The sequence below is a fragment of the Eufriesea mexicana genome, unplaced genomic scaffold, assembly GCF_001483705.2.
Source record: "Eufriesea mexicana isolate 0111107269 unplaced genomic scaffold, ASM148370v2 scaffold167, whole genome shotgun sequence".
NCBI classification, from domain to species: domain Eukaryota; kingdom Metazoa; phylum Arthropoda; class Insecta; order Hymenoptera; family Apidae; genus Eufriesea; species Eufriesea mexicana.
Genome location: NW_016908331.1, coordinates 262088 through 276056, shown reverse-complemented (window position 1 = coordinate 276056; position 13969 = coordinate 262088). Strand labels below are relative to the sequence as shown.

General features: G+C 31.5%; 4 protein-coding genes across 4 annotated transcripts; 1 reads left to right on the top strand and 3 right to left on the bottom strand.

Moving 5' to 3' along the window:
* Positions 1 to 400: 400 nt before the first annotated feature.
* LOC108555236 (fructose-bisphosphate aldolase) lies at positions 401 to 4282 on the bottom strand. Its single transcript, XM_017910793.1, has 6 exons — positions 4244 to 4282; positions 3129 to 3341; positions 1797 to 2113; positions 1076 to 1298; positions 671 to 850; positions 401 to 556 (listed from the first exon to the last, which is right to left on the bottom strand). The coding sequence occupies exons 1-6, from the start codon at positions 4280 to 4282 to the stop codon at positions 401 to 403; spliced, it is 1128 nt and encodes a 375-aa protein (XP_017766282.1).
* A 650-nt stretch (positions 4283 to 4932) lies between these two features.
* Positions 4933 to 6475, top strand: LOC108555244 (ADP-ribosylation factor-like protein 6-interacting protein 4). The gene is made up of 2 exons (XM_017910804.1): positions 4933 to 6242; positions 6321 to 6475. Exons 1-2 carry the CDS (start codon positions 5083 to 5085, stop codon positions 6448 to 6450), a joined length of 1290 nt encoding a protein of 429 aa, XP_017766293.1. The 5' UTR covers positions 4933 to 5082; the 3' UTR covers positions 6451 to 6475.
* A 689-nt stretch (positions 6476 to 7164) lies between these two features.
* Positions 7165 to 8776, bottom strand: Rnft2 (ring finger protein, transmembrane 2). Its single transcript, XM_017910792.1, has 4 exons — positions 8703 to 8776; positions 7759 to 8505; positions 7472 to 7687; positions 7165 to 7398 (listed from the first exon to the last, which is right to left on the bottom strand). The coding sequence occupies exons 1-4, from the start codon at positions 8703 to 8705 to the stop codon at positions 7165 to 7167; spliced, it is 1200 nt and encodes a 399-aa protein (XP_017766281.1). The 5' UTR covers positions 8706 to 8776.
* Positions 8777 to 8965: 189 nt separating this feature from the next.
* LOC108555248 (probable citrate synthase 1, mitochondrial) lies at positions 8966 to 11849 on the bottom strand. The gene is made up of 8 exons (XM_017910807.1): positions 11739 to 11849; positions 11163 to 11375; positions 10705 to 11043; positions 10207 to 10412; positions 9931 to 10063; positions 9626 to 9820; positions 9303 to 9389; positions 8966 to 9218 (listed from the first exon to the last, which is right to left on the bottom strand). The coding sequence occupies exons 1-8, from the start codon at positions 11847 to 11849 to the stop codon at positions 9009 to 9011; spliced, it is 1494 nt and encodes a 497-aa protein (XP_017766296.1). The 3' UTR covers positions 8966 to 9008.
* Positions 11850 to 13969: the final 2120 nt, after the last annotated feature.

The following is a 13969-nucleotide window of genomic DNA, read 5'->3' as shown; positions in this document are numbered from 1 at the left end:
CATCGCAGAAGCCACTGACTGAGAATCCCTGCTTTAGAGGTTAGTCAAGGGCACCTTGTACGACATTCGCCGAATTTACTGACTTACATTTTTCACTGTAAAGGTTGACGCACTCTCGTACGTATGATGAAATGGGCATGCTGATTTTCGCTAAAACATCTTTATCGTTGCACGATAAAGGTCATTGATATCGACTTATCAGATGTCATCTCACGTCGGCATAATCTTACAACTAAGATGTTCATGTGAATGAACAGATAATGGGAAATAATTGAAATCCGCATGATGCAACTGATGATGAAACGTTGGAAAGATTTCAGAGATTCGTTTATACAGGTATATACATGTAATTATAACGTAGAACCTTTCAGTAGGGTATTTTATAAGCTAATCGATCATTTTAACGAGTAGTCGTACTCCTCCTAGTACATACTCCGTTCTCAGGTTCCAATTTTCCTAACGAAGCTTGGGAGCAGAGTTTTGCCCTTTCCAAGAATGTTGCCTGAGCATCTTGCACCTTTTCTGGGTCTCCTTTCCAAGCGTGCAACGCTGCGTTCTTCAGGAAGCAGGATTATTGAGAGAAATTTCGTATTTTATATATAAGTAAATTTGGGGATTATAAAAAAGTTTGTTTATAATTTCGGTGCAAATGATTGGTATATAACGGTACTTGTAAAGCACGACCATAGCAGAAAGTGAGGAACCAAGGTTTTTTTCCCTCGTAGGTGATTATAGCGTTTAAATTTAAGACGGATTCTGTATCTGATTGTCCACCGCTTAGAAATAAGACAGCTGGCACTGCTGGTGGCACTGTCCTCTGCAGAGCTGCTAACGTATGTTCAGCAATGATCTGCAAATGATTTTTAATAATTCATGATTAAATTATCTCATGGTATATTCTACGACAGTTCTATAGTTCGCTTTGACTCGTGTTTAAAGTAAGCAATTGGGAAACTAAATGAGGGTCGGAAATGAAATTTAATGAACAGTTCTATCGACAGTTTTCTTAATACAACAAATTTCGTACGTCAAACGAAAAGAGTATCGTATAAAAAGTAAATTATTCATATCTTACCTGCGGTGTGCAATTAGCTCCATTTTTTATTCCCGACAGAACCATTGCAACCTTCAGGATCATACCTTCGAGGTAGATACGATGTTCTTGTAGAGTATGAAATATAACAGAGAGTACCTCTTCGTTAACTTCTAACGCTCTGTTTATTCCATGATTACCGCAGTTTAATATTTCCGGTTCTATTATGGGTACCATCCGGGCACTCTGACATATACTGGCAAATCTATGAGGCGTGTATTTCTGTTGTTTTATTGTATTGATTTAAACAATCGGAATGTTTGCGAATGAATTATCAGCAAGAGTTATCATATTCGTATAAATTTGATTGAACGGAAAATTATCTGCATAATGAATGATTGTGTTTACGAAAGAAGTAGAAAACACGATGGATAATGTTGGATAATAATGTTAAAAGTTAGCGATTAGAAAATGTGGTCAAAGAGATGACTCAGTGTCAATCCTATACTTTCTTCTTTTAATGATGTCGATTGTCATAATGACTCAGCGTGTAGGAAAGCTCTTGATGGACATATGGTCATGTAGGATCTTTCCAACATTATCCACTCAACCATTTCGACTTTTCGAGTATAATAATACAGTGAGATTTAATTTAACATAGTTCTCCAATTGCAAAAATTGTCATCCTTGAACCCTTGCAATTAATTCATTCTACTACGATAGAAAAGTAACGTAGCAATTACTGCGTTCACCAAAATTGAACCTTGCAAGGACGTTCGCATTTGTAACCATGGCCAATTGACTCGGCGTTGTCTCCGAAATTGTGAACGTGCATCTCCATTTGGCGAAGTGACAACCATCTCGTTTATATTGTATGCATCTCTCCTGCAAATTGTCCAAGCCCTCCGTTGTGTTCTCCTCCTTTGCGCCAAACAACGGGACCAGGCCCCTGTCAACCTTAATGCCGGGTACGACATCTCTCTGACGTAGCAATTCGATTAACTCGACGTCATCGGATGTTTTTTGATAAACTGTCTCATGATGCAGAATAACACCGCTTATGTATTGTGTAAACTGAGACTGCGATAAGAAAATGCACGGAGGAATCAGACTTTCGTTGCAATACGATATCGTACAGTTCGATGTATCGAGGTAATTCCAGTTATCAAAGATAATCGTAGAATTAAGGACGATCTTTCGAGAGATACTGAAATTACTTCTTCGCTCGCAAGTAGCTATAGTTGATTCGACCGATATAACTCAAATTTCTTATAATATAATTTCTTTTAACACGATTTCCATATATCACGGTTTAATAAAGTGCTTAGATAAGTATCATATATATAGCACAGATGTTTCCGTCACTTCCGTTGATTATTTTCGTTGATTTGTATTGGTTCTAGATTTCTTATCCGATTGATATCCAAAATTGATATCTCGAACTAACATCGTTGATGTGGCTGACGGTCAGGGCTGACAGTGGGACTATTTAACCCTTTGCACTCACAATCAGTGACTTATTGGTTATAGAAAAATAGTAATTCGAAGACTTTCTGGCATAAAGTCGACAATATTTTTAAAATAGTAAATAAGAAATTGTATACAAATTAAAACGTAGAATTATTTTAGTACGACATTCCACGCATCGTTAGGTAATCTTAAATTTGATATATTAATTAACATCGGTCTTTAGAATCTGATTAAATGACTGAGAATCGCCTCTCGAGTGCAAAGGATTAATAAGTATTTAATGCCATGCAGTAAACTTGGAATAAATTGTTCATCGACTTTCAATTTCAATTTAGTTCGCTAATTACACGTTAATAACAATTACGTTTAAAAGATAAGGAACCTTTCAGTAAACCTTTGTTACCAGTACTCAGCAAAGGAAGAACTTATTCTAGATTGGCGTCATACAGCATGAATTAACATTAGATTACCTAATTCGTCTCTAAGTATCTCAAACTAGTGTTTCGAAAGATGAAATAGTGGTACTCTTGTTATATCGTTCGAAATAACTATACCGTGTTATAGCTTACGATATTCCATTTATGCTTTTAAATAAGTAGAAGCTGCGGATTATAAGTATAATGACCTTATCAGCGGTAAACAACATTTGTCGATAATCGCGTCGATTAGTTTCGGTATTTTCCATTCCGATCTCGTCGAATCGGTCTTGCAGAGATGAAGGAGACTCGTCACAGGCCAGCAACCCTTTCCCTGGTACCGCGATGGCGTCCACGATCTTTCGCAACTCCTGACAGAGAGCTGGCTCTAGCTCCGTGTACTTAGTAATAGGCGATGATATCTGATAAATATTCCTCGGATGTAAAAGAAATTAGGTGTAAGTTCGAAGAATCGAGAAACAATCGAAAGTGCTTTTAAGGAAACTTTGCTCGAATTATTTAAAATAAAATGAAATTGAATTTGATATTCGGATTCGTTAAAATTCTTAAATTCATAGCTGTAGTCGTAGTGGAATTTTTGATGGCATTATCGCATTTTGCAATTGAAACAAGACAGTGATTATTCAAAGTGAAATTATAGATAAGATAATTAACCAAATTTTCGAATAATATAGTTTATCCATTTGTGTAGTAAATAAGTCTTTGTAGGTATGTTAGGGTATTGAATATTATAATTTTTTGTAAATTATGTAAAACTGTACAATATAGTTTCGTTTCAACTATAAAACAAACAAACATATATGTCACAGTTTCAAAGACTATGAAGAAAATTGGGAAGGTCAACAACCGTGTTGGCATTTGGACGAGTTATATTTAATTTCGTGCAACAATTGCTCAGCATTCTAATCCTATAATTCTGTGGCGAGTGATACTTGTTTAATACGAATCTTACACTTTCTAAATGTAATAATCATTATCAGACATAGATATAACAGCAGCAAAGTCCAAAGATGATACTAAATATTACACCGTAATCGCAATTACGCTCTCAGATTTTTAATTTCTTTTTGAGTTTAGATAATCTAACACTGGTAAACATATTTTGGGCATGCTAATAATAAATTAATCGTTTAACGTGATTTTAATGAATTTTTAGTCATAAGTTAAATTTGGTAATAATTTAAGAAATATATTTTTCTAATTATTTTAATAATGATCAGGTAATTATGAAAATAGGAATAATAATAATAATAATAATAATAATAATAATAATAATAATAATAATAATAGGTTAACGACTTACTTTATCTTTGCAATAACATTTATCCCCCAACCGCTTCATTATTGACTTTATTTAAATTATATTAATAATAACGGAAAATTTAAAAAGATAATAAATGTCAAATGTATTTTTATTTCGATGCAAAGAACATATTGACAAAAATTTTAATAAAATTTTTAATATTTAAAAAGAAATGATAAAACAATTGAATATTTATTATCTATATAAGCACCGCATATAATTACGATATTATACCGCAAAATACGATATTAAGAAAATTAAAATGGATTTTCCTCTTGAAGGATCTTTATAATATTTAATCATGAAAATCAATAGGCACTTCTGAAGATTAAATATTAACCAAACAGAGTTGTAACTGTTTATCAAATTAGAATAGTTTATCTGATTTATTTCATTTGATGTTTGTAACATGAAGCGCGTTTTCTAATCAGTTATTGCCAATAGCTGGAGGAATAAAAACAAAAAACCCTATGTAATTTATATATGTTACTTTATCATGAAAGATTGCCTTAAGTTTCTACAAATTTTTGAAATGGAAATCGATGAAGAGGACTGTTGTAATTTGTTAGATCGAGGTTAGTTACGTGCTAGCGGGATGTTCCAGAATATTGATAGTGCATATGCATTTGAAAACTATTTTGTGGTATTTTGTTCGTAACGTATCCATTTATATGTGGCTTTTACTTCATTACGTATAAGAGTATTTTGTAGTGAAAAACCTTCGATTACAATGTAGAAGGTTAATCATCGATACGATAGGAACGGTAAATAAATGTTAAAAGACAATATTTAAGTCTAATACAAATTTAACTAATTTAGAAAATTAATAAAACGTTACAATGAGTAATAAAGAGAAAGGTGATTTGCGATCAGAGCAATGCACTAAATCGAAGGAAGAAAGAGAAAGAAAGCAGTCGGTTTCCTCACTGACTGACGATTCTGACTCTAAGAAAAAGAGGCGAAATAGGATATGTGTAAGGATAAAAGGATGTAGTAAAGATAAAAGGAAAAAGTCAAAGCATAGAAGTAGTTCTAGTAGCTCCAGTTCCTCTAGTGCCTCTAGCCGTGAGGCTAAACATCAAAATGATAGAGACAGGAGGAGCGACAAGTGGGATAAAAGATATGAAAATGGTGTTAGACCATATAGGCCGAATCCAAGAGAAGGCAGAGGATATTATAAAGGACGGAGTGGGTACCTAGATAATCGTAAACGTAGTTTTGGTTATCGACCTTATAAACATACTGGATTTTATGATAGAAATAGACACAACAATTCGCAATACAATAGGTATAATAATGAAAGGAGGGGTAATAGATTTTTAAATCATAATAGTAGAAGACCTCCTTATGATAGGTCTAGAAGTAGGAGCACTTTGGATCATGATCATCAAAGAAACTTAAAAGATTCTAGTGAACACTCTAGAGAGAGTGAATCAAAAGAAAGATATCTAAAGCAAGCTAATGTTGATAAAACAGAATTAAAGAGGAAAGATACAGATGACACTCATATAAAAGGAAAAGAAAAGAAAAGGGACGAAGACACTCAAGAAAAGACTGATCACATTGTTCGCAAAAAATCAAAGAGGAAAAGATCTTTATCATCTTCTAGTTCCTCAAGTGTTAGTAGCACTAGTAGTGACAGTAGTAGCAGCAGTTCTAGCACTAGCAGTAGCAGCAGTAGTTATAGTAGTAGTAGTACAGAAACCTCTGAAGATGAGAAAAAACGTAAAAAAGCAAGAAGGAAAGCCAAAAAACTAAAGAAAGCTATGAAAAAGCGTAGAAAGAAGAAAAGAATGAAGAAAAAATTAAAGAAGAAATTGAAAAAATCATCTAAAAAGAAATCACGAAATATTGATAAATCCAAAGAAAGTATTTCAAAAGATATTTCACAGGAAGTGTCAGAAAAATCAAAGGCAATGGCACCAATGACAAAAGAAGAATGGGAAAAGAAACAAAGTGTAATACGTAGAGTTTATGATGAAGAAACTGGAAGATACAGGTATCTTTACAAGAAGACTATAAATAGATTATTACTAATATGAGAGTATAGTATGTATCTTATTTAACATGTTTACAGGTTAATTAAAGGTGATGGAGAAGTCTTAGAAGAACTAGTGAGTAAGGAACGTCATAAAGAGATAAATAAGCAAGCAACTAAAGGAGATGGAGAGTACTTCCAAGCACGCTTGAAGGCCAATGTTTTATGAACTATTTTTCTATGTATGCTAAAAAAATTACCCTTATATAATAATTACTTTATTGTCAGTGTTAAAGTCCTGTAAGACAATATGTTTTATAATGTCTCAGAGAAAATACTTATATGTTGTACATTAATGAAACTTGTCTACAGTATGATTTTAATTATATTACATGCACATAACGTTTTATCTACAACGTTAATGACCAAATGTTGAAATATGATCAACAACGAACATAATTTAGATTCTAAGCAAGTTTTATATAGTTATATTTTTTTCATATTGTGACTATTCGTGTTCACTGTTATATATGAAGTAAAAATACCACACCTTTGAATACATTATAAAGATACTGAATGTAATGTAGTAATACATTTAAAGAAAATTTGTAATTATTCATTAATTCGATAAATTGGTTACATTATTTTCGTAAATAAAAAATTAATTAGCAATTGGTAAATCATTTTCAAAATACAAATTTTACTTTGTTATGTACAAGTTGTATTAGATATTTTTGAAATTTATTATCTTTAGTAACTTTCCTTGACTAAATTGGTTTGTATAGGTCATTCTGCTACAAATATCAAAATAAGTGACTCATGTAAAAATAACATTGTTATAAAGCATTTAAAAAAACTCTTGTTTATTCAAATTAAATGTTTAATACAAATTCGTACGAATATAAGAATAGAAAAATATGATTTCATATATTAATTATAAAAATCAAGGAATCTGAATAAATTCACTTGTATGGCCATCTTGATATATAAAATTATTCACGATTATTGTACGGCATAACGGACACGAACTTCGTCGATTCAGCCATGTTAAAATACACGTTTCACAAAAAATATGTTTACAAGTCAGTCTTATAGGATTAGAATATTTACAAGTACAAATAACGCATATTCCGCTCGATGCTGCTAATTGTTTCCTTGATGGTAGTACACCTAAATCCTAGAAGATAAATAATTATTAATCGATTTATAAATTTGACTTTTTTTACATATAAAAAAATGATGAAGCATACCATATTTGAAAGCAACTTCTGAATGGCAGTTAGAAAGAATTTTATTAGGGGTAACAAATCAATTCCTTTATTTACTATATACAACAGAAAAAGTATTATTCCAAATATTCTTTCTGAACCTTGATAAGCTTCTAAAAAATAATATAACCATGGTGGGATAGATGCAATACATCGATAAAGTTGAGATGTTGCTTCTACTAAAAGAAAATATTTTCTCTAAAAAGCAGAATTATCATTAAATCTTTGAATTAATTAACATTATTGAATAATTACATTGTAAAACTTACCCTTTTTCTAACTGTGAGAAATCCTGAAGGCAAACATGTTAAAAATACTTTAAAAAGAATAGTAATTAATTTCAAAATGAAATCTCTTATTAAAACTGACCATAATAGTTCCCAAATGGTAAGAGATTGTACATATAGAGAAAATATACGTATGTCATATTCATAACGAATAAAAATTATACATCCAACAACATAGCATGTAATAAATGAGAGTGAGAGCCAGCTTTTATCATTTTGTTTTGCAATTTCACGTTTTATACTGTTATTAGCACTAGTAAATGTAACAACTATTATCATGAGACTTATTATTTTGGCTTTGTAATCATATAGGACTTTGGCAAGTAGGATACAAGCAAAAAGAATATATGTTTTACATATTTTAAAGAGTGCACATATCTCAGAATTAATATATTGTTGTTCATCATTTGTTAAATGTACTTCTCTAGCATTGTTATTATTGTTATGATTAATAACATTATTACTATTATTGCTTTGACTTTCACTCACAATTTCATTTCTAGCTTCATGAGTATTATTTAAAGAACTATTCGTTGCAGATGTTCGATAATGACGATGTTCGTTTTGTGCGTCAGTTATTTGATGATGTGAATGACCATCGTCGTTTTCACTTATTCGGTCGTGAACGACATTTATATCGAAATTCTCTAAATTATAAGCCGCAACATTTCGTACTATCCTATGCGAACATCCAAAAATATTAGGTACAATAGTTCCGAATCTTAGTACCTAGAAATGCAAATGACAATTAAATTCTTATTAAATATATTATTGCAAAAATCTGTAAGACGTATACTAAACTAAGAAACATTTTCGCTACCGGAGATTAAATATTAGAACATATAAGTCAACATACTAGAATCTTATATCGTTCATCTAACAGTTTAATATTTAATTATTTATTAAAACTCACTGAAATACACTACCATTTTTGCAATACCGTATTTTTATAGAAAATTTAAAAATATTGATCAATAGTTATTGACATATAGAAGTATTCAATTATTACGCCATTTTCTTTAGTATTATTAGTAATCAAACCGTCGGTATTACCAACAGAGTTAGAGTGGTAAGTGTCAGGTTTAAAATTATATTTCTCTAGATGAACCTCGCAATCTTAGAGTGTGTTACATTATTGGGGTTAAGTTAACCAAATAAAAATTCACGTTTATACATACATTAGGTTTAATGCTATAATTAACAACATTATATGACACAAAATATAACAAATTTTATTTTCGAGTAGATTTTACGTTCTTTCCTCGTTTAGGTTTTCTTCGTGTTCCTTGAATAGAATTTAAATATGTGTGAGTGCATTTAGATGTTGGATGTTCGACAGTGGCATTCACGGCTCTTGTCCAAATAATTGATGCAACTGCACCCAGCGCACGCGACATACACAATAATACTTGATTGAATTTCATGTCTCTTAATCCATAGAACTTGAATAATTAAAAGCACATATAATAAATGTACGATGCGTTATAATCATAGGCAACGATTAAAATAATAAAACGTTATTATACCTGAAAGGTAGGTCCAGCAATTGCATTTTGTTCGGGAAAAATATTCTTCACCATTGTAGTAAGTAAATGAGTGATAGTTTGCGATAACTAAAAAAGTAAAGAAATAATAAATAATTTTATTAATTGAAAACTCTTTGAAGTTCGAAATAATCAATTCCTTTTACGTATAATTGTTTGTTTAACAAACTATCGTGATTACGATATATTTATATAAGGTATAAAATGATATTCTTTAAATTAATAATAATAATTAATAATTTTTATACAGTTCAATTAGGCTGGAATTCTATATGTATATACAACTCATATATATATATATATACCTTCACATTGTAATCATTTGGCAAATAATCTCTTGCATAATTTATCAGTACGGTGTATTTCGGATCGCAAAATTTTGCTTTTTTGTAACCAATCAATTTGTCTCTTTTAATCAAAGTGGCTACATAATTCCTCAACTTGTCTTCTTTCGTTTCTTGACCAAAGAGACGTTGTATTTTCGATTGGAATTCCATATACTATTCCAATTATTTAAGAATTATATAATGTTATAAATTATTTATAAATAGTTACTGATCTGTCGACCAGTATTAATCCTTTTAGTTATTATCAAAATCATTCACTTTACTTGTGATACTGTGCCGCTTTTAGGTTCATCAGCGTATGCTAAAGCTCCTGCCGCAAGAGCTTGATTAATACACAGTTGTGAAGATCCCAGTATTTCTGTAACATGAACGCCGGGAATTCCGCCATTTTCATCGCTATAAAGGTATTTCATAATACAAATTAAACAAATTAAAAGTTGCGCGTAATTTCGTATTAAAAAGAGGGAAACAATATTTCTAAATATATTCTTAAAATCTCGATTTCTAATTCCTTTAAATCAAAAAGATAATGTACTTACGCATTCAGAAGAACATACAATCGGAGAAACTCCACCATCGAATTTTTCTTGTTTTCCGAAATATTAAACGCGTTACATAAATATCCCGATAAAAATTGTATCCAGTCACCGCTTTCTTCATTCAAGTTCTTCAATTCGCCTCTTGCGATTAGGCCAATTATTGCTGGCAGCGTTGCTAGCAATTCCATACCATCTTCATACACGTACTTCATAAATAATAAATTTTCATTCTTGTTAAAATTAAAATTAAATATTCGATTTTGATTTGACTACTTAAATTTGATGTATATATTTTTCTTATGCCATAATTTCAACGCGAATTATGTTTAATTCTTTTTTCAAATTATCCAATGCGAAGGAATTTTAGTTCTAGTGAAATTAGCTATTAACTCTAATTGAATGATATAATTTTAAATTCTAAATGCTTATTGTTATATCTCGGTGGTGCGCTATAAAATTACATTTAATTGTATTTCACTCATAAGAGTTAGAACTCACTTCCCAATGAGTATGATTTAAAGCGCCATTTTTTAAAGCTGCTTTTATATGTTTGCCAGAGTCAAAGACGGTAAGAGCCACCGATAGTTTTTCAAGGGGTGACGTTGTTTTCGGCAAGTTTCCAAGTACGGAACCAACAGTTCCACCACCAGGACCTGACCACCAGTCCTTCCTTTTTTGACGTCGCATAGACCAATCAGCAATTAGTGATGCTGTTTGCTCTTGTGTTGGTACATCACCAGTTAACAATAACCAAAATACAGCTTCCGGGCTTGGTGACTTTCCCTGTCGTGGTAAGAGTGTAACGACTTCCGGTATTGTTAATCCTCTATATCTAATCTATAGAAAAATACCATTTTCCATTCTTAACTTTGTTTCAGAAATTTTTTGATCAATTTTCGAAACAGTATAAATCGAGAAAATAAATAAAATAAAAACAACGACATGGTAATACTCACCCCGTATTTTGGGTCCAACTCAGACGTTTCTCTGACCATGGTTTTCACCCCATTTAATCCTTGGTATATATTTTCTACGGTTATATGGCTGATCACCGAGGATCCATATCGTTGACGAAAATTTCGCAGCAGATCATAGTGTATTGGAATCTTTTCACATAAAGCCTCTTTCAAGTCTATGCTTGTACTAGGAACTCCTCTCGTTGTACTCACCTTAACATTTAATTCATTCTTTCATATCCTTGCAAAAGTATAACACAGCTTGTAACGATGAAAAAGAAAATGTGATTATTTATGTATTTTTTAAATATTGAACGATTCTTCGGGCTCGTAACGAATTTATTTATTAATTATTATATTACAGATGAATTGAAGGATAAAGGATTACTGTCTTAGAGGAATATGGAAATGATTTATTATGATCAGAGGGAGATATCGTAATATATCCGAAAGAACGAATAGTATTATATTCTCTTTCGATTTATCATCTCCGAATTTTGGAATACCGACAGTATAAAAATTTCGAAAAGCAAATTGGTTGCGAGTAACCTCGTACATCGGTAAATCGATTCCAACCGTCAATACGTGTCGTTGTCCTGGAAAATTAGCGTCGCTGCAGTTCCTCGCATTTTCTAGAATCACCGTTCGCAAGTTCAGGACTCGTAATCCTCGCCAAATTTGAAGCATCTTTCCAAAATTTGTCTCGCACGAAAGTCTTTAAACGGAAATCACTTTCATGGTGGAAGCTTGTTGTACAGCGAAACCAATGCACCATATTATTTGTCACTGTCTTTCATTTTCATTTTTATGTACATCTATTTCTGTAGAATAAAATACGAAATTTAGTCATTGCTTGATTTCCAATTAAAAGACGACAGGTCGTGTTATAATGACATTTCTCGTTGCAACATTTGGGCTGAGACATTCTTTTGTTTTCCACCTTCCTTTATATCCTAAAGTTTTATGAGGTACATTTTTCTTTTAGATAAATACACAATAATCAAGCATTTCTTATTTTCCAATGTATTTCTTTTCGGCACATTAATAATATTTTTACGATTTCGCAAAATAATTCGATTAAACGAAAAAAGGGGGAGGGCGAGGGGTATATAGAAGATTTATAAAACTCGATATATTTTTCGATTCTTCTTTTTTTTATTGCGTTACTCCTGCATACAAAATAATGCGTGGTATTTTGTATGTAAAACGACGCTTACTCGACGCACTCCCGATGGCTGTACAAATTTGCGTCGAGGTTTCTGTACCTTGTCTATATTCACTATTTCGGTACAAAGATTTCATTTTTTCCAACGAACACATGTTTGTATGTTACGTAATGTACAGTTTATATGTCACTCTATTCGATATATTCAACACTTACGTATATTCAATATGCGTAGTCTACGCGTGTGTTGTACAACAAATTGATTACGGAAATTAACAATTGATTCTTGGCATAACATGCCGTAATGGTAATTAACATAAAAACTTTCAAACGATCGTAGAATGACCGTCAAACCTTGTTAATTAGAATCGGTTTCATATTAGTGGTTTAATTGTTGAGCCAATAACAATTGGTTTTGCGTTAAAGTACGTATAAACGGCAACAATGGTTAACACACACTTTTCAGAGATTTGTATATGTGTAGGTGTATAGTATTTCACAATATCAACAGCTACACTTATCAGCTAGTAATTAATCCCTTAACAGTATAGTAAAATATATACGTATATTGTATACACTATTGCTTGATCTGAGGTAACTCTCAATAACACGCTATTATTACATTTATTTATTCGTTATTATCATCGCCGTAATTATTAATATTATTACTGTCGTTATTATTAGTATTAATATTATTATTATTAGGCCGAATGCATTATTGGAAAATGAATTAAAAAAATCATTTCGTATACTCGAAGTGTAATATAGTAATGGGGCAACAAACTATACAGTAAAACGTATCACGAACAAAAGCAAAATTTGATACGTTTGTATACAGATCCTATAATTCTTCCGAAAAAATATAATTTTATAGATTCATGAAAAATGGTCAATTTTTACCTATAAATAAATCGACGTCTTAACTAGCAACTTTAAATTAACAATTCTATACAATTATTTAAATAATTTTGCAAAATTGAAGCAACTTCTGATATACACGGTGCGGCTTTCGTAGAAGTTGAAATAAATCCTAAATAGAGATTTTGAACGGACATAATTCATTTACGTAATACTGATTGACTAGAACGGAATACAACGATTGCATGACGTATTTACAGCGCGAATTATAAAATAAAGCAATAAAATTATATTGTACGTAGAGGGATTCGGCAGTTGGTTTCGTACCTACATACGTATTTGCAACCTTTTTGTCGCTCTCGACGCAAAAGTGCAGTTGTACAACATGATTGCATTATTTTTTAGTGTTAAAGTTACACAATGAGCAGCTTCGGTGAAAATGTTCACAGACGAGATCCGAAGGTTCCTCGATTCGTTAATTATATTCAGCACTTCCTCCGTTATTAATTTCTTACTCTCGCAGGTATACTAATACTGATAATTCATGAGCTTTGGGAGATCTTTCACAAAAAATATCAACCGACCATTGCAACATTAAAATTTATAAAAAGATAAAAATAAAATCATTTTACCATAAAACTATTCTTCATTGCTCGTTTCACTTTGTACTTGTAGCATTCAATTTATAAGAATAGCAAGAAAACAGTATTAAATCTAGAATTTTTTACATTGATGCATAATTAGTGACTATGCTTCTTATGAAAGACCTCGATATCTCGAACAG